Raw genomic sequence first — 23,134 nt, forward strand, 5'->3', positions numbered from 1 at the left:
ACGTACCCCAGGCTTTCTCTCACTTCTGGACCCTCCTACTGGCCGTTCCCTCTGATTATTTAGTCCAGCCCTCTCCTTCATCTCCCTTCACTAGCCTGACTTCTTCAAATCTCAGCTTAAAATCATGTCCCCTAGGAAGTTCTCTGTGAATAGTTTTTCCAATGTTACACACTCCTTCTCTCTACCCCAGTGGCTATCCCAGCACTTTATCACATTTATTGTTGCTGCTCATTTAACCATCTGTCTCTCCCGCTAGACTGTAAGCTCCAATGTGAGACTCTCATTCACCGATATGTGCCTGACACCTAGCAAAACATCTGACACATAGTAGGAGACAGATCTATATTTTTTGAACATTGAGTGAATAAATAACTGGACAGATGGATAGGTAAGTGGCCCAAGTATAAAAAGTTAAACCCCTGAGAGCCACAAAGAGTCCATTTATAGCATCTCTATGGCCTCTAGGCCAAACTGTTTTAACAGGGCAGGCCAGGCCCAGCACAGACCAAAACCCAGTAATACTAGAGGCCTAGCCAGACTTCAAGAGCCACCAGGGATTTCCAAGTTACCATTTCATCTTTGCATCTTTTACTTTTCTGCAGTCTCTTCTCACATATCACTGGGATAGACTAAGATGTACGTGGCGATGGTGCTGGGGGAAATATGGTGAGAGGCAGGAACGCAGAACAGCTGCAGAACTGGGGCTGCAGAGCCAGAGCCTTGTGCAGGGCTGAGTGCACAGGCTGGGGGTACCCAACACCCGACACGGCTTCAAGCACACGGCTGACTGGAAGTGCAGGGGGGCCGAGGGAACCAGACCAGAGAAGGCAAAAGGGTAGTGGAACAGGAACAGGGGAGACGGGAAGGGCCAAGTGAGGTTCTAGCTAGGAGTATGGCAGGGGTGAGGGCGAAGGGCAGGGGTATGGGGAGGACAGCTGATGAGTTGTGGGGCTCTGGGTAGTTGCCAGAGTAAATGATGCCCTGTAGCAAGCAGGGAAGTCAGCAGACAGGAAGGGCTCCAGTTGCTTATCTTCAAGAGCTCTCAGTGCCCTAGCGGCTCAGTCACCTGAGGACTGAGGACTGAGGACTGCAGGCATCGCTGCAGATCACTCCCCTACCCCCCACCCCGACAAACTCCACTGATTCCAATTCTAAAGCCCATCAACTTTGGGTCATGCAGCCACATAAAATATTTTCCCCATTTTTGTTGCAGAGAAAAAAACAGTTCAGTCTTTGGATTCTGACAAACCTCATTTTAAATAGACCTCAGCCCTTTCATCTACTAGCTATAGGGCCCTGAATCTCAGTTACCTCAGCTAGAAAATGGAGACGATCACTTCACAGAACCGTGAAGGCCCATGCACCATTCCAAGCCCAGTGTAAGTGTGTCATAAATTGGCTTTCTTTCCCTTTTCCTTCCCCCTTATACTCTAAACGAAGCCCAATTGGTCTCATTTCAAGTGTGCGTGTGGGAGTGGAAATGAGCATGAAGGAGGACCTATGTTGCTGACTCATTAGGACAGAAGGCATGAGTCAGGGCTGTGTAATATCCAGGGATGGAACAGGGACACGCCTCCCCCCACCCAGTCATCCTCATCCAGGTCCTTGGGGTCTTGGCTGGCAGGGGGTCCCATGTGGTCAGGGAAAGCAGGCTCCATTAGTACCTTTCTCACCACATTTGGAGAGGAGTGCTGGATGGTGCCGTCCAGTGGAGGGACACCGGGAGAGGTTTCCTCCCCAGGAGCCTGGGGCAAGTTAGCAGCAGTATTCTTGTCAAGAGGGAGAGCTGGCTTTGGACCTTCAGACGCTGAAGGCTCATCTGAAGCCTGAAGGAGAAAATAAGAACTTGGGTGGGTTTTCCTGCAAAGAACAGCAGCGGCGACAAAGGCTTGACACCCACCCTGCATTGTCCATTGTCACCAACTACGCATTGTGAACTGCTGGAAATTTTTCAGAAAGAAAGATCCTCTTATCTAAACTTTTCATGAGACTACATCCAAATATGACAGTCTTAGGATAGAAGCCAAAATGAGAATTCTGGTCAAACTCTTGTATTCACCATAGTGATCCTAACACATCTGACTTACATTTTGCCTGTGGTCCTCAATGAACCCTAGACCTTTCTCTGCCATCCTCAGGATGATTCCCTATCTCCTCAAAGGAACTGAGCCTCAGAGGGAGACATCTGAAGATGATCTGACATTGTCGGTGCTAAAGCATAAATGTGAAGCCTTATATTTTCTAATAAAGTAAAAGTCCCTAGAGCCGCTTTGAAGATATAAATGTGATTACACATTTGAAGGAGACACCACAGGGGGAAGTGAGAAAGGACAGGGAGAAGAGGCGAGAATAGGAAAGTCTGGAAGAAAAGAAAAGCACGAGTTACGGATGAAGATGTGGAAACCAGCAAAGATCCCAGAGGTACGACCTGTACCTCCTGAATTGGCTCTTAGCTGAGAGAAGAGAGGAGCAGCACTCATCACCCCTCACCCAACACCCCAGGGGAGAGAACAAGGCCTCTCCTGCGGAATTACAGTCAGCAGACCAGGACCCAAGTCTTGGCTCTGTCGCTCAGTGTTTAGGATATCTAGGCAAAGTGCTTGCCCTCTCCAACCCCCACCTCTGCGCCTATAAAAAATGATTGGCAATGCCTACCTAACACTGTTGATAGAATAAATGATAGATTATATATAAAACATACCTAGCTTAGAAAGTTTGAAACAAATTTGAAGTCTACAGCTGTGTGGTGTAATAAAGATGCTGCCCACTAGCATTACTGCATACCTGCTCTCCACTCCTTAAGGTCTCCCCTTCCATCTGAGATTCATAAGTTCCCAGCAACGGAAGTGAGAGGTTACAAAGACAAGAGATACCCTCCCTTCTGTGCTGGCAGTGGCAGGAGTGTGGCACAGCTCGGAAGGTTCTATTGATGGACAAGGTCCCTAGTGTCATCTAGGAGGGCAGGGCTAAGCCAGGCCACTCTGGAGAGTACTGAGCCCAGATCTCTGTCAGGACTACTGTATTTAGGGGAGCTCTCCTGAGATGGGCAGTGGAGTCCAGGAAGGACTTGAAATGTGAGCGCTGAGTTCAAGGACACCCACAGATGAAGAAACTGTGTTCCCTTGCAACCCAGTGACTGCGGAGGCTGTGTTTACCGAGTAATCCCAGGACAGGGAGAATGTGTGTCTCCCCTGCCAACCCCTCCCCAGCCACCCTGAGGCTCACCTGCACAGCATCCTCTTGGCTCTGGGACTGGACAGGCGCTGGCTGCCTCACAATGTAGTTGATTTGCCCCACAATGGTTTGTTGAAGATGCTGAGGAGATTTGGTCTGGTTTAGTTGTAGGCTGGGCTGTTGAGCCTGAAGGAGAAGCTCCAGGTCCTTCTGCATCTCCTCCAGCTCAAATTTGTGGTGCATTATATCCACATTCTGGGAACAGGCAGGCCCAGGAGGGCTCCCATGCTGACTAGAGGTCAGATGCTGGGACGGAGGTATGGGAGGCGGCGGCTGCTGGGGTGGAGGCGGTGGAGGGGGCAGAGGGGGCAGCTGCTGAGGCGGCTGCTGCTGAAAGTGGCTGAGCTTCAACTTCTGGTGGTGGCCGAACTGGACTTGGATAGAGGGGGTCTGCAAGGTAGGCTGGGCATGGGCTCCTTGCTGAACGTCCTGCGGGGGCACGATGCATACTGGCTGGGAAGTCAGCTGTGGTGCCAGCCGCTGGGATGTGTTCTCCTGCTCCACAGGGGGCTGGGTTTCCAGCCAGGGCTGCATCAGCTTTGGGGGCTGAGGATGGCAAGCCAGCTCCTTCTCCCTGGGCAGCAGGGTAGAGCACTGCAGAGACCCCAGTTGTTGGGATGCCATCTCAGAGGGCTGCCTAAAGCTGTGGGCTGTGTGTATGCTGGGTGGGGGGACCTGGCCTTTGAGGGAGGGCGAGGCTGGGGAGCAGTGGGAGCAGCACACAGAGGAGGAACACAGGGCTGGAGACTGGAACTTGTGTGAGGGGTGGCTGAGAGTCTCTTGCTGAGCCACTGGGGACTGGTGGCTTTGATAAAAGGATGACGGTCCCTGCAAGCCTCCATAAGCAGGAGTATCTGCCCGGGACAGCTGTCCACCTTCAGTAGTTATACAGCCTGGAAATTCAGAACAGAGAGTGTTTCCAAAGGTAACCTGCAACTATTCCCTGCTTGCCACTTCCACCTCCTGGGACCAAAGGACATTATTTGATAAACCTATACCAGGCACAGAGATAAGCAAATTCAACCCTGATCTCCAAGGCTCAGCCTAGAATGCTGCCAGCAATAGAACCAATGCAGACCTGTGGCAGCCAGTGGTGTTTGAGAAATTAGCTCAGCTTTTTCCAGATACTCAGTCTCACTCTGTTTTTATCCCACTAGAAAAACTATGGGTTCCTTCAAACAGCACTCACTCCTTTTGAACACAGACTCAGACAAAAGAAAAAAAATCAAATTGGGGGTGGGGAGGGAGCAGGCTGGAAAATTGCAAAGGGGAACTGACTATGGGACAAATGACCAAGTCTCCAAATATAAGTCTGGGGGGTTGTGTTTTGGGTAAGAAGGATGGAAGGAGTCGGGGAACCCCAACATCATGTCAGCAGCAAGTGCCAGCATCGTCCAGAGGTCTCTAAGCCCTGGCGCATGAGCAGACAGCATCTATCTCCAGCTCAGTCTCACGGCTTCTTCCGCTCATTGCTTCAATGATGCTTACTTGGGGGAAGACTCAGAAACTTGAGGGCCAGAGGTGTGTTCTAGTCACCTTTGGTCCCTCAGTGCCCAGCATGGGGTGCTGACCCACAGCAGGGGCCCACCAAAGGTCTGTTGAATTAATTCAAAGGGGAGAGGGAAGCAAAAATAAATAAATAAATAAACCTAAATTTTATTCTTCACTCTGTCAAGTTCAAGAACAAAGACAGCAGGTGGCCATTAGCATAACAAACCTACATCAGACCATCAGGCTTCAGTTGTACTCTGCCTAAGACTAAATGCCAGGAAATCACTGCAGGAGGGAACTCAAAAATTATCTGCTTACATCTCAACTCCAAGGGGCAGTGGGGGTGACACTGTCCCTCCTTCCCCTTCTGTACCCCTCTCTCTGATGCTAATACCCATTTTGTGCCTACACACACACTAATACCCCCTGCAGGACCACAGAGACACACATTCACCTGCACTGCCACACAGCATTCTGGAGAGCAGGGCCACTGGCTTGTCTCCTCTCCAGCAATGAAACCAAGGTAATAGGGCATTCATGCAGAATGGAAAGCTCAGATTTCAAATGGTCCTGTTACAAAAGTCTGTGTTGGCACTGCAATTGAAGTTGTCCCCTCCCCCCAACCCTCCTCCCCACACCCACACAAGGGTCTCTTGAGTGACTCCAGGACCACTGGCAGTCTCTGGGAGTCCTTTCTCTTGGGCTTACACTGACCTACCCAGTAAGCTAAGCAGATGTGCTCTCCTCATTTTTAGCAATTATGTAAAAGCCCACAGGATGGGCTCCGGCTCACCAAGGGAAGCCAGCTGCTTGGTCCAGAAGTTAGGCTCCCAGGTGAATCTGATACTCCAAGGGGAGCCCGGATCTGTGTTACAGTTTGTCTCTAGCAATCGTTGCATCTGAAACACAATCTGACAACAGCACCAAAGGTCATTTCTGTGGGCGTCTTGCACCTGAATGACAACTCCCTCTCCCTCACTCTTTGGACAGGTTGAAGGGCTTGGAGCCATGGGTCTTTAGCCTCAGGTCCCCTATATGCTCATTTCCTTGCACTGGTATCTTCCCATCCCTTCCCCTGCCCTTGTGTCCTCCCCCCTCATCTTATCCAGGTTATCCAGGGTTCTGGATTCCCTATAGTCTTCTCTCTTTCAGGCCTTAAACTGTTGGTAATTCTCCCTCAGGATCACCTGCCTGGCAGCCCTCTGAAGAGTTCTGTTCATTCTTGCATAACCTCAATGCGAAAGCCTATAGGGGCAGACATTCTCTGAGCTCCCCACTGCTATTCTTTTGTCCACATGTAAAACCCCCATCCTCATCAACTGCCCTCCTCTTCCCTCATCCCTTGCATCCGTCTCCTATCATGAACTCTCCCATGCATCTAGGACTTTGGCAAGTGTCCCAACTCACCCTGCTATCATCTAGTTAACTGATGTCCTGGTCACCGTCTTGGCCTCTTCTTTCTCCATCTTTTTAGTGTCAATCACCTTCACGTCTCTTTTCCGTTTGGGCACTGTACCCAGAGCTGTGCTTCATCTAGAGACCTCCATCTGCAATGCCTGACCCCTGTTCTAACTAGCTCTCGCTTTTTCTGAGCACGCTCTCTAGCCTCCCTGAATTTCCCAAGCCCCGCTCCATTAGTCCCTAGGGCCAGCTCAGCTTCCCATCATTTGCAGTCACAGTATCACTAGGGTCTAATTTCCTCCGCATCACCGTCCATTAACTTTAGGTCAATACAGCCATCCCAAAGCCATGTTATCTGGGGTCACTTCAATGACCACCAACCTCGGGGGCACCCTCTTGTCCTTTCTCTTATCACTACTTTTCTTATTGGCTTCCTCTTCCACTGTCCTCAGTGACCAAATTCCTCACTTCTCGCCTCACTTACCCCGTGCCTAACCCTCTCATCACCTCCTACCTCAGAAAGCACAAGAGACACAAAAGACAAACTGCCCCCAAACTGGTACCCTGCCTACCTCCAAACATTATATGGAGACCTTCCCATCCTCCCCTCCTCGCCTTTTATGTTTAGGGTCAACTGGCTCCCTCTGCCTTCTCAGTATGCTCACCCCACCACACATCTCTTTCATCATCAACCTCTTCTCCCAAATACACTCGCGCAAATGTCTTCCGTACTTAAAATCAATCTCCCAACTCTGTCCCTTCTCAAGCTACCTTATTTCCCTGCTTTTTACTTCTGTTTCTACTTCCTCCTCTCCTCCCCTCAGTCCCCCCATACTAGCTGTTCACCCTCCTGCTTTGCTGAAATTTCTTTGAAAAGATCACTTGGGACCTCCTGATTCCCAGATCTCAAGGCTTCTCTTCACTATTCATCCTCTTTTACCTAGGTAGCAACGATAACATTGACCGCTTGAAATCTGAAATTCTGTTAATTTCTGTGCACCGCCCCCTCCTACTTTTCCCGTAATCCATCTCTGACTGTTGCTTCTCATCATCCTTCACTCTTCTTCTCTCTCCATCTGTGCTGAGGATGCTAGTATTCCCCTCGGCTCCAGATGTCTTAACTTCTTCTTCCTTCACACACTCTTCCAAAGTGCACCACCAATTCCCCAGTGACTGCCAAATCTCTATCCCCAACCCCGACTTTCCCTCTGACTTCCAGACCCATCGATTGAAACGGATTTGGGACATCTCCTTTGAGATGCCCTGCAGGCACTTTAGATCCAACCTAACCCAATATACACCCCACCAACATATTTCAAAATTCTCACTCCTCCTGGTCTTCACCACCCTCACAAACCCAACACCTCAACATCATCCTCAATGCCTCCTTCAAATACAAGCCCCCATCTGAACACAAATAACTGTCCCTGGGATGTCTGGAAAGAACACTGCTAGTGTCCAGGCTCATGCCTAAATCCAACACCTAACACAACTACAAAATTTCCCACCTGACTTGAAAGCAGGACTCTTTCAGCACCTGTCCTTGGCACTGTGGAGTTTGGTAAAAGATACTTTTCACTTACTAACCCCAAAGCAGTGATTACTGAGTTGGAGCTCTTACCAGCTCTTTGCTGAATAGGAAAGGGACACTGGTTTTGCTGCAGACAGCCCAGTTGATGAAATTCTGCACATGCTCAAACTGACGGTTGAGGACCATGATGTTCTGTAACTGCTGTTCCAGCTTCCGCTTTCTCTCATTAGTAATGCCCTGGGTATGGACAGAGAAGACAGAGTCCCTCATCCTATTCTTGGACTTTGGTCTACCTGTTTGGGGAGTTTAGTGGCTCATGTCTTGGTGGGAAACCTGATGGGAGTCAGATGAGACTGTGTCCCCAAGGGGATGACAGTGGGACAGAGTGCTGCCATGGGCAGCAGAAGGACACGGGAGAGGAGGGAGGAAGGTGGGTGAATTGTATAGTGCCAGTAGGGAATGTGTGATAAATGAAGGAGGGCGGGAACAAATGTCTATATCTCTCGGGCATGACTTGTTCTGTGGCTGTCTTTTCTGAGGCTCTAAGTCTGCAGAGCCCAGGAAGGCAGTTGCCTTATAGCCATAGCACTGATGGGAGTCTGAACTGACTTTCTAGCCCTTAATGAGCCATGGTCCCCAAATGAGACTGGACATTTTAAGATATAGGGAACAGTAGAGAGCTGTGCAAATTGCACATTTGAATTCCAGCTCAGGCAGCTCTAACCCCGGGGATTAGTTTGATATGTGCCTGGTTTTTGACCTAGGGAGAACACTGACCCATCCATGCGACCCATCTGTCCTCATATACCTCCAACTCCTCTATGAGTCCGTTGGCCTGTTTGTTCAGCTCATTCATCAGAACCATCTTGGCCATTTTGATCTGGTTTTCCACCTTTCTGTGCTGATGCTTCACCTCAAAAATCCTATAAACAGAACATGACAAAGCATGGTGAGCTCCTCCCTCCGGGCCTACGAGGGACTAGAGACAGCAAACATAACAGCCAATATCTTAGAGGCTGCCTGTGAAAATCAGAGCCCAGCAGACATCAAATATAAAGAAAGGATAACCTTCCTTCACCACCCTAACCTTGGTACTACGCAGCACACTGGATCTAAGTGGGCCAAGGGCCCAAAGCTCGACCAGGTTTTCTCTGGTAAGTCTCAGGTCCACACTCAGGTCAACCCAGTAGCTCACCGATTACACAGCACTGGAGGCAGCACAGAGAGAGTGAGTTATGTCACTGAACAATGCCATGCAGTAAAAAGAGCATGGGCAGAGACAGAAAACAGACTAGGGGTTGCAAAGGGCTGGGGACATTGTGGGGAATGGGGAATGACTACTAATGTGTATCAGGTGTCTTTTGGGAGTGATAAAGTATTCTAAAAGTAAACAGTAATACTGATTTATACAACTCTGTGAATACATTGAAAACCACCACATTGTAAAATTTAAAAGGGCAGGGGCACCTGGGTGGCTCAGTGGGTTAAAGCCTCTGCCTTCGGCTCAGGTCATGATCCCAGGGTCCTGGGATCGAGCCCCACATCGGGCTCTCTGCTCATCAGGGAGCCTGCTTCCTCCTCTCTCTCTGCCTGCCTCTCCGCCTACTTGTGATCTCTGCCCATCAAATAAATAAATAAAATCTTAAAAAAAATTTTAAAGGGCAATGATAAAGTATATAAATTATATCAGTAAAGTTTTTTTTTTAAAAGAACATGGGCTTTGATCACACAGATCTGCTTTCAAATCCAGTTGAGTCACTGACTAGCTGTGTTCCTTTCTGAACCTCAGTTTCCTCATCAAAACGATGGAGATAATCCAACTCAAAAAATTATAAGAATTATACAAAATCATGCATGTAGATGCCCAACCTAGTGCCTGTTACATGATGAGCTCTTACTAATTCCTCTTCCCACATTAAATATCAATGGCCCCATATCACTTGTAGATTTATACAAAAGACACTCGGATAGGGTGGATAAGGGGCAAATTGCCACTGATTTACTACATCTTCATGATAAACCCAGAATCTGCTCTATGCCCTCCTTCTTGAGCACCTACCCCTGGCTATGTCATGGCCACATTCAGAAGGCATGTGCTTAGGCCCAAACTCACACTGCTCACTCTGATCTAGCTTGGTTCTGTCTACTAAGTGATGACCCAAAGCCCTTTCAGTGGCCCCAAGACCTCTAAGTTTCAGGACATATGTCTACTGGGACTTATGCCCACATCTGCTTAACCCCTTGCATTCTTCCTAAATACAACATCTGATAACCTGGTATCGGGATCCAGGATGTCAGGAAACAAAGCATTTCCAGCATTGGCAAGGGGTTAGTATGTGTTACCTGTCCTCAATTTGTTTTGCAGATGTCTGTAGACTGGATTTCTTATGAGCCACCTGTGTGGTCACACTTTCTAGAAGCATCCTCTGGTTTTGCAAAACTTCTTCCAGATGTCTACACCTAAAGAAGGAGGCAAAGAAAAAGCTGAGGAGAGCTGAGCATGCCAGCCAAGCAAGAACCCCCACTATGTATTGTCTCAGCCTGGCCCACAGAAGCTAGGATCATATCTAGAGAAAGTGCTGAGTCTTGGCCCTTCAGGCCTTTCCCAGAGAAGGCCCACTGCGGGAGCAGAGACAAAAACTCCAGTCTCAGGGCCCCAGATTAGCACAGGCAGGGAGAACATTTTGACACACTGGGAGCCCAGCACTAGCAAAGTGGAGTCCAGAGCCCTCCGGAGCCGCCTCGGGGCAGCCGGCCAGCCGCACCTGTGTTCTTTGTGATCCACCATGAGGCAGCTATGGCACGTGAGCACATCGCAGGTCTCACAGAATAGCTTGAGCACTTCCTGTGTGTGTAGAGGACAGTACAAAGCGAAGTCCCCAGAACCGCCACTCACTCCTGCCAGAGAAGAGAGAGAAAGTGGGCTTCTCTTGCTTAGGAAGACTCTCAGGTAAGCTTCACTGAGCAGCCCTCAGCCCTCAATGAACACAGGGGAGACCAAGAACTTGGAGAGAAGGAAGAGAGGCCTCTCTCTGGGCCAGTGAGGTTTTCGGAGCACAAGGAAGAATGTGAGCAAAGCCTGGTGGGACTTGCCCAGCTGTGAAGGAATCACACACGGCCCAGCCCCAGACCCCTCACTGCCTGCCCGCTGCTGAGGAAGATGCTTGCTGCTGCAGCAACAGATCTCCTGCAGAGTAATGAATCCTCTAAAATTCAACCTAAACCTCTTCACTTACCAGGATGCGGGGGGGGGGGGGGGGGGGGGGGGGGCGCAGGGGAGTGGAAGGAGGGGTTCCAGGCCAGATCACATGGATCATTAACTCTGGTTCCTGTGGGTGTCACAAAGGTAAAACCCCTCCCACAGTTCAAGGATCTTGGACAAAGATGGTCAAGGAGACTGTCACTTAAAACAAGCAGCACTGGATGGATGAATGGATAAGCCCTGATCCTGGCTGTTTAATTAGACAAATCACTAAACAGAAGTGAGGCATGACTGCTCTAAATGAAGGTGAAAGTAGGGAACTCAGCTAGCTCCCATGATAATTCATGACTATTCTCTACACCTCTGGCTCATACTCACCCCTCCCTGCCCTGTCTCCCCAACAAGGGAGAGCCTAGCATGAACTTGTCGTGTCCTCTGGGAAAAGTATGGAGGCCACCCCTACCCTCACCCTCAGCAGGGAAGCAAGGTAAGAAAGAGCCACTGCTTCGGGGCGCGTGAACCGGTGAGGACTGCAGGGAGAGGTACCTGGTGGTCCCTTGTGGGCCCGGGGAAAGAGTGGGCCCCCAGGCGCAGGGCCGTGCCGGTGCTCCTCGGTGCACGAGCTGCACAGCCAGCGGTTGCAGTAGGTGCACAGGATGTGCGCTGCCCTCTTCTCCTTGCACTCGGAGCAGTTCTGCAAGCACAGAGGTCTGCAGTTACGGACCCATCCTTCTCCGGGGGTGGGGCGCCCTCTGGGAGGGGCTGGGAGCTTGGAGGGCTGTTCCCTGGAGGGCAGTCAATTCTGGAGAACCTCTGGGGAGGGCCACAAGGTGGCTTGTGAAGCAAAGCATCCTCTGTGGCTAAAACAAGAGTGGCCTCGGGAGCTATTCCCCCAAGTCCCATGCTGCAGATGAGGACACTCGAGTAAGTAAGGCAGAGGGAGGCTCCCCAGGCATGCACAGCCTTCATGGGGTGGTGGACTGGCAGCATCAGTGGGCGATGCTGTGATAAAAGGCCACATCAAGTTCTAAGGAAGCAAAGTGGGGTTTCCCAGGGGCTCAGCCTAGGATATGCCAGGAACTATTTCATGAGGAGGTGACTTCTGATTGGATAGGGAATGACAAGTAAAAGTCTGCCAGGCAGATGAGGGATTGAAATGGGAGCGCACAGGCAAAACAGAAAATCCCGTGTGCCTGCAAAAAGGGAGCGTCAGAGCTGTGGAAGTACAGAGAGAGATGATCATATATGACCAAGAAAGAACAAGTACAGACCAACTCTCAGAGTCATGCCTCCACAACTGGGGCTTGCTGGGCCCAAGAGAACCTGGTCTTCTCCTAGTCCAGACGTTCATTCATTCGGTCAGCAAACATCTTGCAGGGCTAATTGTAAAAACATGAGGAAAAAGGAGATTTGGAAAAAATTGGCCTGTCTGGGCCTGAATAACACAGGCCATCAGAATGGTGTGGATTCTCACAGTGTCCTCTTACTGGCATCTGACAAACCCACATTGGGGGGAAAAAAGAAGAGAAATACAAGTTTTACTAATTAAACTATGAATTTCTTGAAAGCAAAGAACATGGGTATCTGTGTCCCTAGCTCCCAGCACAAGGCCCAACACATACCAGACATTTAATAAAAATTAGATACAGGATCAAGTAAGTAGATTGGGCAAATGGATCAAATGCAGTGGCAAGGGTACCCCAGAGGAGGGAGGAACAGGAGGTGCTAGTTAGTAAGTGATGTGAAATTTCAGAAACTCAGGAAAAAGGTATTAGCTGCTAAATATGGGCAAGATTGATGAACCCATTTCGTTCAAGCTGGTATATAAGTTTCAGCTTGGGGAGGAGGGCGGGATAAAAGCTTAGTACAAGTGTTTTCCAGTAAGAGATATAAGAGAGAAAAATACCCCCATTTTACTTTCCCCAATTCAAGTACTTTGATACTCTTTGGATAAAAAGAAGGAAGGAAGGGAGAGGGGAGGGGAAGAAAGGGGAGGAGAGAGGAGGGGAGAAGGCTGGGTGGATGGATGGATGGATGGATGGATGGATGGATGATTAGGCAAATTGATGGAGTAGTAACAAGTCAGATGAAGTGATGGGTGAACCGGTGAATTTAAGAACAGGGTCCCAAAGATTTCTGAAAAGGATCAGCTGTTTCTTTACTCGTCCTAACTTACCCTGGCCATCTTGGATTGCCCAGTAGAAACGCACTGCAGGAAAAAATGTTCAGTTACATCCCTGGTAAGGTATACTCGCTTACACCCAGGACAGGAGATGAGCTCTGGGAGGGGAGCAAAAAAGCAGAGTCAGGGCAACATGGCAGATTATACATAAGGCCTAGACACAAGGTTTTTAAATATACAACACCAAGGTATGTGCCAGTGCCGCTTATGAACTACATTTGATGTCATGGCCTGCACTTAACATCTAGGTACTCTGGACATGGCCATCTCAGTAAGGGCCAGTCCTACAGACCTCCTTGCATCCTTGTCTTGGCCTGGTCCTGCCCCCCTTCACAAGCCATTCTATCACAGGCCCAACCCTGTTCTGGTTCTGACAACTGGGTGCCTTCCTGCTGCTCCCACTCCTCATTCCCTATCTCTGAGAGCCCAGCTTCTGTTATTGGCCAAGCTCCAGGGGGTCAGTTTAGCCCGGGGCATAGATCCAGCCACTAAGGTTCCCACACAGCAGAATGACTTTAAAGATCTCACAGCTAGAGCTTCAAGCAAGCTCTCCCCCGAGAAAGCAAGGCCTCCCTGCCTACTCATCTAGGAGGTATATTTCTCTTGCTACTGCCGATACCAGTCAGTCTGCCCATGAGGCTCGGAGAACTTTCGCTGGGCCTTCTCCATCCAGCCACGCTGCATGAACTGCCAATATCTCACCCATGAACATGAACATTTGGTCCTATCTCCTTTTCCTAGAGAAATGTAACAGTCTCCAAACTTTCCCCAGCACAAGGGGTACCTGGACTACATAAGCATCATAAGACTGCCACCCTAGAGACTCGAGTACTCTTTCGGCCCACCTCAAGAGCAGGAAACCCACTGCATGCAAGGAAATGAGGCTCCTGAGTAGGGCCAGGTGCCTGTGCCCAGGCATAAGGGCCACCCAGAAAGCGGTGGCTATGGCAGCAAAGGCAGCAGGACCACCACAATCTGCTCAGCCTCATACCATCGAAATGAAACAATGGCAGTTGCAGTCAGACCAACTGAAGTCTAAATACCAGGTTTACCACCCAATGACCTTGGTTGGGCTAGTCACTTAATCCTACTCAGCTCCTCTGCGCTCTGGTTTCTTCAGATATAAAATAGGAAGAGAAAAAGAAGAGTTGCCATAAGGTTTATTTTCTGTAATACTTTAGAAAGCACCTGATCCTCGGCAAATGTTGACTCTAAATTCAAAAGTTTTCTCATATCCCATTCACAGCAAGGCCAGGACCTCAATTTCAACTCTCCCAGGTGATCAAAGTCAGAGAGTCTGAGAGGTCGAGCGAAAACATGGCCACAAGCTCTTCCAGCACTGCATCCATGCATGTGCAATCCTAACCATTAAAAGGGGGAGTCTATCTTCAACCCTTGGAAGCCAGGCTGCCTTTATGACCTGCTCTGGCCACAGCAGACGTGACACTGAACAAGCTCCAAGCCTAGTCCTCAAGTGGCTTTGTATGATTCCGCTCTGCTCTCAGAACTCTATGACCACCCACATGGACAAGCCCAGGTTGGAGCTGCTGGAAGATGAGAGACCAGGCAGACCGACACCTTGGTTGTCTCAGGGGTTCACTGGAACTCATCATAAACCTGTTAGCCCCAACTGCCTCACCAGCTGAACACAGCCACAGGAGTGACCACAGTGAGCACAGCTGGGATTAACCAAGCCCAGCCCAGCCTAACCAAGCCCTTAAGAACCACCCAGAGAGTCCCAGTCCAAATTGCAGAACTATAGAATCATCAATAAATAAAGCTTTTGTTAACTACTAAATTTTGAGTGTCTCCTAATGCAGCAACAGCTACCTGATCTATCCTGGAAAAATCAAAGTCTAAAATATCACACAAAGTTGTAATTCAATACTCTTTCTCCCCTTCTACCCCCAACACCCCCCACAAAGAAACCCTCCTCAGACTTCACAGAGCCATGGAGCTGCCATTTCCCAGATATTCTCCTGCCTGTCAAGAACAGTGGCCAAAGGTGAAAAAGAATGCTCTTCACAGGTGTCATCACCCAGGGGAATCAGGTGACTGTCCCTCCCTTCCACCTGGTTCATCCTGAGGAGATCCTCCTCATCTACCCACAGGTCAGAAATGCTGCTCTATTTTTTGAAAATGATTTCCACAAGGCTTCTAAGCCTCTGGAAGCAGATGTCCAAACATTAGTCTTATTTACCTCATGAAAAAAGAGAACTAATTGAAGAGATCAGGCAAGGCCTCATAGCACATCCTCTACTGCCCCTGGGCTTAAATGCCAAAGTCCACATCCTGGTGCTCATAGCCCCTCCAAGCTGGCTTTACCCCTCTCTAGTCTCATCTTCAGTTTCACCTGCCCCGCATCCTGTGTCCTAGCCAGGGCAAATATCTCTGCTGTCTTCTTAATATCAAACCTCCGCCTAACTCTGTTTGTGAAAGTGCTGCTCCCTCTCCCCTCCTTTTCAGATAAACTCCTATTCATCCTTTCAAACCTGTTTGAATGTTCTACCTTGGAGAAGCAAGGTTGATTTCCCTCAGGATGAGTTAATTATTCCCTCTTCTGGGTTCCCAAAGCACCCTGAACATCCTTCTAGTATGACAAATATCACATTGCATTTTAACTATCTGTTCATATGTCTGCATACAAAAATAATCCACAATTGCCACTAAAGGATATTGCATAATTTTTAGCAGATTGGACAATTATATTTCTTTTGGGTTTGGGTATCCCATGTGTATTCCTTGCATTCACAGCCACTGGAAGTAGTAAGAAGTCATCTGGAAGCTTTTAGGGTAATGAGAAAAAAACCCAGCCAGGATGATAAAGGAATCAGGTCTGACCCAGAGCAGAGGTGCAGTGCTTGGGAAAGGTTGTGAACTGGGAGATGTGGGTTCCAGGCCCAGAGCAGGCACTATCTGTGTAACCTCGGAAAAGTGACCCCTTTCCCCCTGAATCTTACTTTCTACATCCTTAACATGAAGGGAATAGGAATAGCAGGGAATTGTGGATTATCCAACCCTATTCCTCTGCCTCCTGCACCCAAGCTTCAGAAATATTCCCTTGAGCAAGACTGCGTGGGACAGAGAGCCAAGCAGTGACCTGCTTATCCCCTTTGTCAGCAAGTCAGGGGACAGGCTTATGGCTTAGGAGAGGCCTACATCTAAAAGCTCATCCCATTGAAGAGGGGCAGCTATGGCAGACAGCAGAGCTGGAGAGCTGTGCCAGTGGTACGAGCAGGTCCCAGAGAGGCTATGGGGCCCAGAGCAGACACAGAGGACATGTGCTCTCTTTGGGTCACAACATCTTTTTTTTTTTTTTTTTTCCTTTTTCAAGGTTTATTTTAGAGAGAGAAAAAGAGAATGAGAGAGCACCGGCAAAAGCAGGAGGGGCAGAGGGATGAGAGAGAGTCTCAAGCAGACTCTTTGCTCAGCATGGAGCCTGGCATAGGGCTCAATCTCAAAACCCAGAGATCACAACCTGAGCCAAAATCAAGAGTTGGGCGCTTAACCAACTGAGCCACCCAGGTGCCCCAGGTCCCATCTTTGTCCAGAAATTCTTATCTTCCTTTAGAAGGCCCCTAACCCCCATTAAGGTGTACTAACTTAGAGCTTTTGTTTCCAGAGGGTTCCCCATTCTTCAATGTCAATACCAAAACAAAGTTTTACTTTATTTTTTTTTTTTTAGTAGGCTCCACGCCCAGTCTGGGGCCCAACACAGGGCTTGAACTCACGATACTGAGATTAAGACCTGAGTTGACATCAGGAGTTGGATGCCCAACCAACTAAGCCACCCAAGCATGCCTGAAGTTTCACTTGGGACAGCTGGAATACATGAACCCGTAGGGCTGCAGATGTACATATAAAATAACCAAACATCTGCTTATAATATTTAACATTTAATACTTAATACTTAGTTATTAATACATATTTAAATCACATATCACATAAAATATTTAGGTGCACTTCCTTTTTTCTATTTGGATTTTTCAAGTAATAGCCTTAAGCTTTTATTTCATACACAGGAATATCAATTCTGAGCAATGCAGAGCCAGGAACCAAAGGTCACACACAAGCATTCCTAGAGCAAGTGGGGTTTCTGCCTCTTGAATGAAGAAGTCACAGGCACCAGAGTTCTCCTGGGGATCTAGGGGCCTGGGAGAGAAGCTCTGCAAGCCCAAGGTGTTCAGTCCTCCTGTCATAAGAGTGAGCACTCTGGTCCCTGGGAGGTGTGGGGCAGATGGTTCTCTTACCACCATTCCCCGCAGCAGACCTTTAGGAACATTACCTCATTTAATCATGAAAGCACCTCTGAGAGGCAGGCCTTGTCCCCTTTCATAGCTGGGGAGACTGAGGCTCCAAGAAGTTGCCACCTGGCAAAGATCATATAAAACAGGGGCAGACCAATGACTGGAATCCAAGTCTCCCTGATTCTAAAACCCAGCCCTTTCTGTTATGCTATAGCTCTCTACTCCAAGTTTAAACAAGGTAGTTTTAACTAATTCAATAATTTTATTATAAGTAAAATATTCCATAATAATGATCAGACTCTAATGATGACCTGAACCCAGCTTTGGATCATGGGAATCCAGAAGGAAGGAACTGGGAGCCAGCCCATCTGTGCTTCAAGTTTTAAGAAATATGATCTTTGAGAAAAGGCAGGTGAAGAAGAATTTTTTCTGCCTGGTAATAAATCTGGATATAGTTTCATATTATAGAACCAGTGGTTCTCAAACTTTGTTACATATTTGAATCCTATGGGGCACTTTAAACACCCTGATTTCAAGCCCATATCATCTAAATCAAAGTTTTAGAAGGTGGAATCCAGGCATGAGCCGTTGTTAAAATTGTATATTATATAACAATATACAACCATGTTTGAGAACAAGCACCTTAGAGAGAGCATCCCATGGCCCCAAACCTGAGCCTGACAGCTCTTTCTCCATACCACGCAGCTGAGAGTTTTAAAGAGGCTCCACAAAGTTAGGAAACATACTGAATGCAGCTGTGATGTATCTCCTTTCTGGCAGGGAAGGGAAGAGGGCAGATCCCCGACAGACAGCAGGGTATCCTGACACCTAGCTTCTCTGGGGATTGGTGGACACATCCTGCCTCCCCTAACTCCCAGCTTCACTGGAGGACCCACGAGCTAAGGGCGTGGGAAGCTGCCTGAACTCCGGCACGACAACCACTGCTGCCAGGGCCTAGAGTGTGCTGAGCTCAGGACTTAGTGGGGCAGCAAGGAAGGGGGGTCAAGACCGGATAGTCCACCCTTCAAAGATGAATAGCAGCACCAAGGCAACCGGGGACCAGGAGGCTAGGCTGGGAGAGACATCCCAAGAAGGTGGTCAGTTCAGCTCACCAGGTAGGGACACATGAACCCCAGGTACCTAAGTCTGAACCCGGTGCTACACAGCCCACTGAGGGTTAAGAAGTCCTTCATGCTACAGCTCCTGTCCATGGAGCTCCAAGGAACTTTACAGCTGGGGCCCAAGCTCTGACTCCCACAGAGCAGTGGCATCCTCAGAAGCAGCTTGATGCTCCCCTGGCAGCTCTCACCTGTAGAACCAAAGATGGACAGACCTAGCTTTTTGTATGTAGCCAATTCCCTCACCATACAGATGGTGACGTGGATGCCCAGAGAGAGGGAGGGACTTAGCTGAAAGCCACGGAGCCCTTATAAAATATAGGTGCTACCTGGAACCGCTGAGCAGTCCCTGACAATCTACCTCTGTATCCATAAGTAAGACATTCTACCTCCTTATGCCTCTGTCAGTCACTAGGCAAGGAGAAAAAAAAAAAAGAAAAACAAACCTTCTGGTGGTATCCTCTGGCATGCTGGCCATCCTCACTACCCATTCCTGCCCTCCCAGCCAGGGACAGTCCCAAGGTACTAGGCACCAGCTAAGCCCCCCACCACAGAAGCCCCTGCAGCCTTCTAGCCCATAACTCAAAGCAGCACCCCCCTCTAGAAACACATTGCACCCACTCCCGAGATTGCCTAGTCCCTACTAGAAAGGCAGACTTTGATCCTATGGGGACTGCTGCTCCTGCCCCTGGCTGCCAGCAGGTTCACCCGTGGCCCTGCTGCCCTGTGATGAAAGCGACACCTGGGAGAGAAGTCAGAAGAGCGACAGGTGAGACCACCACGGGTCCCCAAGGACGGTGCTCACCAAGTGCCCAGGCACACCCACCCTGCTTGCTGCAGCCGGCTGGGCTGCGGGGCCTAACCCTTGGGGAACTGGGTCCTGGGTGGGGTAAGGGGAGCACCCTGGGTCCTCTCCTTTCTCTGATATATCCTCAGCCAGGGCTGCGTTTCTCCAGCTCACCTGAGACGCTCCTGCAAGAAAAGGTTGGTTGACTCCTCCTGTTCCTGTTTATCTCGAAGGCTCTGCAGCAATTTCCCAAACTGAGCAGCAAGAGGGAGACCTCAAAGAGGCGACTCTCTTCCTAGCTGCATCTCCTTCCTAATCCTCTGGGTGCCTTGGAATAGAAGCTCAGAAGGAAGAAAACGAGATTTTCAACTTTCAGGAACTAGCTCTGCCGCCCTCTGCACGGCTCAGGAGGCCATCACTCTCAGCCTTTTAGGACTCCATCCAAAAATCCTTCAGCCCTCCATGTTCCCCAAAATGACAGTGCTCATGTATGGCTGGAATCTGCCCCGATCCGGCAGCTCATTTAAATAGAGCTCATCACAACAACAGTGTTGGTGGAGAAGTGAGTAGCTGCAGGGCCCTGGGGACCCCCTGTTTATACGTAGGAAGAATGATGCAATCTGGGTATCAAAATAGCAATCCAGAACGGAATAACAGGCTCACGCAGCAGCGGTGCCTGCACACCCAGAGCTCAAGTTGACACACTCTGTCAGCCCCACACTGCTGCAGCACGCAGATGCCAGGCACACGCTCTCACCGCATCATTTTAAAAATCAGCAGGAGCCCGAGATAGCCCTCTGTGCCCCCGGCACGGAAGGAGGGTGTGGGGGGGGGGAACCTTCAACAGACATTAAAATCTATTTCCTACACACTCACCTGCTCCTGCCACTTCACCTGAAGTCCTTATCCTGTGACGTCACAGTCAGTTGCCATAGTGACCAATTGTCCGTCACAAGTGGAGGATTAGGACTTCGGATGGGGAAGACACACGTTTCTGATGCACAAAGGTCCTGGGAGGTGTCCCTTGGCAGCTAACTCTACCCTCCCCGCCCCCACCCCGGGGGAGATACAGTCAAACACAAGCAGGGAGAGAAAAGGGAAGGAAAAGCAAGGTTGAGTTGGAGGGAAGACATAAGGAGGGGGGCAAAGCTAGGAATACAAGATAATCGTAAAAGCAGAGAGCACAGGAAGGTTGCAAAAGCATGGGTGGGAATGGTAGGGAATATGCCTGGAAAGACTGGCAGGAGAGTAAGTTCCTGAAGGGCCCTGAATGCTAAGCTAAGGAGCTTGACCTTTATCCTAAAAGCAAAGGCTCTGGAGAGGGACAGAGCTGGGCTTTATGATTTCCTTGATGAACTGGGGACTGGGGGGTCAGGGAGAAGTTTTGTCCAGTTTAGTGGTAGTGGGATCCCGAACAAGGGTAGCAATGGAAAGACAGGGACAGAAGAGTTGTTTCAAAGAGAATCAACAGGGCATGACCAAAATAGGATGTGGCAGGGAGTGGTATGTGAAGAAAAAGGAGTTAAGTGGAGGGGCTGTCAGGACAAGAGGTAAGAGGGAGGGAGAGTGCTGTTGCCAGACCCCATCTTATGTGTGCCCTACTTTCTCTGGCGTCCATAGCCTCTTCAGGTCAGGCTGCATCCTGCTTTGCCAGACCTGTAATTCACAAATCTGGAGGGGCTGTTAGAAATCCTGAATCTACCAAATCCAAATCTCTTGGGTATGGGTATGAGACCAAAAATCTATGTTTTTGGCAAGTTACCCAAGTACTTCTTGGGCATTCAGACACAGCACTGGCTCAAAGACCAGTAAGCTAGAAGCAATGGCAAAAACAACTGCAGTGACCGCCCAGAAGGGCTTTCTGCATCCAGTCTTGTCTCCTCCAATCATTCTTCTCCCTAAGCGAGAATAACTTTCCAAAAATACAGATTTGATTGTATTCCATTGACCAAAAATATCCAGTGTCTCTCCACTGCCTACAGCATAGCTTAAATTGGTCATGACCCTTCACAATGCGTCCCCAAATTTCCCTTCCGGAGTTCCCACTTCCCTCCTTCAAACAATCCTAGATTGCAGCCAAAATTAACTCTGTCCTTTTCCTCCTGTCATCCCTCCATATGCCTCATCTTAACACTATTCCCTACCTTCAGTTCCCATCCAGAGGCTGGCCCTGCCTGGCTCCTACACAGATATTCCTACTTGATTCCACTCACAGATTCAAATCCATCCAATTTCCCAAGGCAGAGCCTAAACCAGGGGTCAGAAAACCACAGCTTGCCCTTTTTGTAAATAAAGTTTTACTGGAACATAGTCAGGTCCATCAATTCCCAAATTATCTGCTCTGCAGTGGCGGTCCTGAGAAGTGATAACAGAGCCTGTAGGACCCACAAAGCCAAAAATATTTACTACCTAGCCCTTTACAAAGTTTGCTGGTCCCTGGCCTAAAGCAACGGCTACTTCAATTGTTCTAGCCTCACCCTTTGGGGTTCAATCCTGGTAATGGGGATCCTGCTTGTTTCCAATTCTACCTCCATCCCTGTGTGCTTGAGTTCTGATAACTGGGTCACACTTTCATTTGGGGTAGGACACTAGGAACAAACTTCCATTTGGGGTAGGATGCTAGGAACAAGAAGAAGATATTCCAGGAGGAGGAAACATCATAAACAGAGGACTGCGGATGTCAAAATGTGAGGCCTCTGGGGGAAAGATTGGTAAAGCTGGTTCATGGAGAAGAGTGACAGAGATGAGGCTCTAAAGTTAGCTTGGAATCAGACTGGGAAGAGCCTTGCCAAGCTAAGTGTCTGCTCTGAATCAAAAGCAATCAAGAGCCTCTCAGGTAGCTAGAGCGGCGGGCTCACAACAGAAGAGAGTGATCAGGGTTGAAGCTAGAGGATTTGGGAGAATAACACACAGAGGCAAGAAGTAAAGTGAGCTCAGCTAAGGGGATCCAAAGAGTGTGCGGCAGGGTCACGTGGCCCATCTAAGCCAGAGTCAGAACATGGGCATGAGATTAGGTGATGGGCTGAGGCAGGAGATGATGGTCCACAGCGTTCAGAGCTCATGTTCGTAGGACAACCCAGCTGTGAAACAAGCTTTCAGGGCCAAGAAATAGCTCATAGCAGAATGCAGAAGGTACAGGTTGGATGGATCTAGGCTCACTCACCTCATCTGATAGACTGGCACCTCTATTTCTTTCCCTTCAAATCTCAAGACTCAATCCAAGGACTGCACTGACATGCTCCAGCAAAGCCCCTGTCCCCACTTTCCAGCTGGTCTGGACAGAGTTGATAGTGGGAGATCCAAGAGCAGCAGCCTACTCTAGGTCTGCAGTGCCTACTGGCCATCAGGTCCAGGCAAGCCCTGGATCGGCAGGCAAAGGAGATGAATTTATTTTTTCAGGTTCTATAACAACTATGGCATTCAGCAGGATTCTAAGGCTTTCTGGACTTCTGATGCTCCCTTTATGCGGTAAGGGATTAGAGATAAGCTCCAAGGGTCTTTCCTGCTCTCTAGCTTTCACAGCAGTCAACCATGACTGGTCCCCCTTGAATCAGAGAGCTCCAGTAGACAAGGGGCCCCTCCAAGACCCTGTCCATCAATCACAGCTACCTTGAACTGAGGGAACCCTCAGCAACCTACTCAGGCTATATCCTTCTGAGCAGTGCTGGTAGCAGCCAGCACATCCCCCAGAACACAGCCTGCTACCTTCCCAGTACCAGGGGGATTGCTCTCCCAGTAACAGGTACCGTTCTGAGGTGCCAGTGCTACTCCTGGGGCCCTAGAGAGCCAATTAGGGTGAGGAAACTGTTCATGAACTAAAAAGCCATCGTGCTGATAGGGCTTGGGAGCTCCAGCTCCTGCACCTGCTGCACACCCAGCTCAGTCCAGCTCAGCTGCCTGTCCTCCACCGAGGAGACTTGGGTCACTGCCCACAACAGACC

The 23,134-nt window shown here is 49.2% G+C and overlaps 1 protein-coding gene across 7 annotated transcripts in view; it reads right to left on the reverse strand.

The window, feature by feature from the left end:
- TRIM66 (tripartite motif containing 66) overlaps window positions 1–23,134 on the reverse strand; it is a 60,089-nt gene that overhangs the window by 22,302 nt on the left and 14,653 nt on the right. For 6 of the 7 annotated variants that reach the window (XM_032357978.1, XM_032357977.1, XM_032357975.1 and 3 more), the window contains 9 exons: window positions 13,036–13,139; window positions 11,406–11,553; window positions 10,423–10,555; window positions 10,001–10,117; window positions 8,466–8,580; window positions 7,748–7,894; window positions 5,519–5,636; window positions 3,226–4,127; window positions 1,665–1,826 (listed from right to left, as the gene is read on the reverse strand). In XM_032357978.1, the coding sequence (XP_032213869.1) occupies window positions 1,665–1,826; window positions 3,226–4,127; window positions 5,519–5,636; window positions 7,748–7,894; window positions 8,466–8,580; window positions 10,001–10,117; window positions 10,423–10,555; window positions 11,406–11,553; window positions 13,036–13,139 (1,946 nt within the window). Of the gene's footprint in view, window positions 1–1,664; window positions 1,827–3,225; window positions 4,128–5,518; window positions 5,637–7,747; window positions 7,895–8,465; window positions 8,581–10,000; window positions 10,118–10,422; window positions 10,556–11,405; window positions 11,554–13,035; window positions 13,140–20,069; window positions 20,231–23,134 lie in introns of those variants that run through there. The other variant, XM_032357980.1, reaches the window with a different exon arrangement.

The sequence above is a fragment of the Mustela erminea genome, chromosome 9 (genome assembly GCF_009829155.1).
Source record: "Mustela erminea isolate mMusErm1 chromosome 9, mMusErm1.Pri, whole genome shotgun sequence".
In the NCBI taxonomy this organism is placed as follows: Eukaryota; Metazoa; Chordata; class Mammalia; order Carnivora; family Mustelidae; genus Mustela; species Mustela erminea.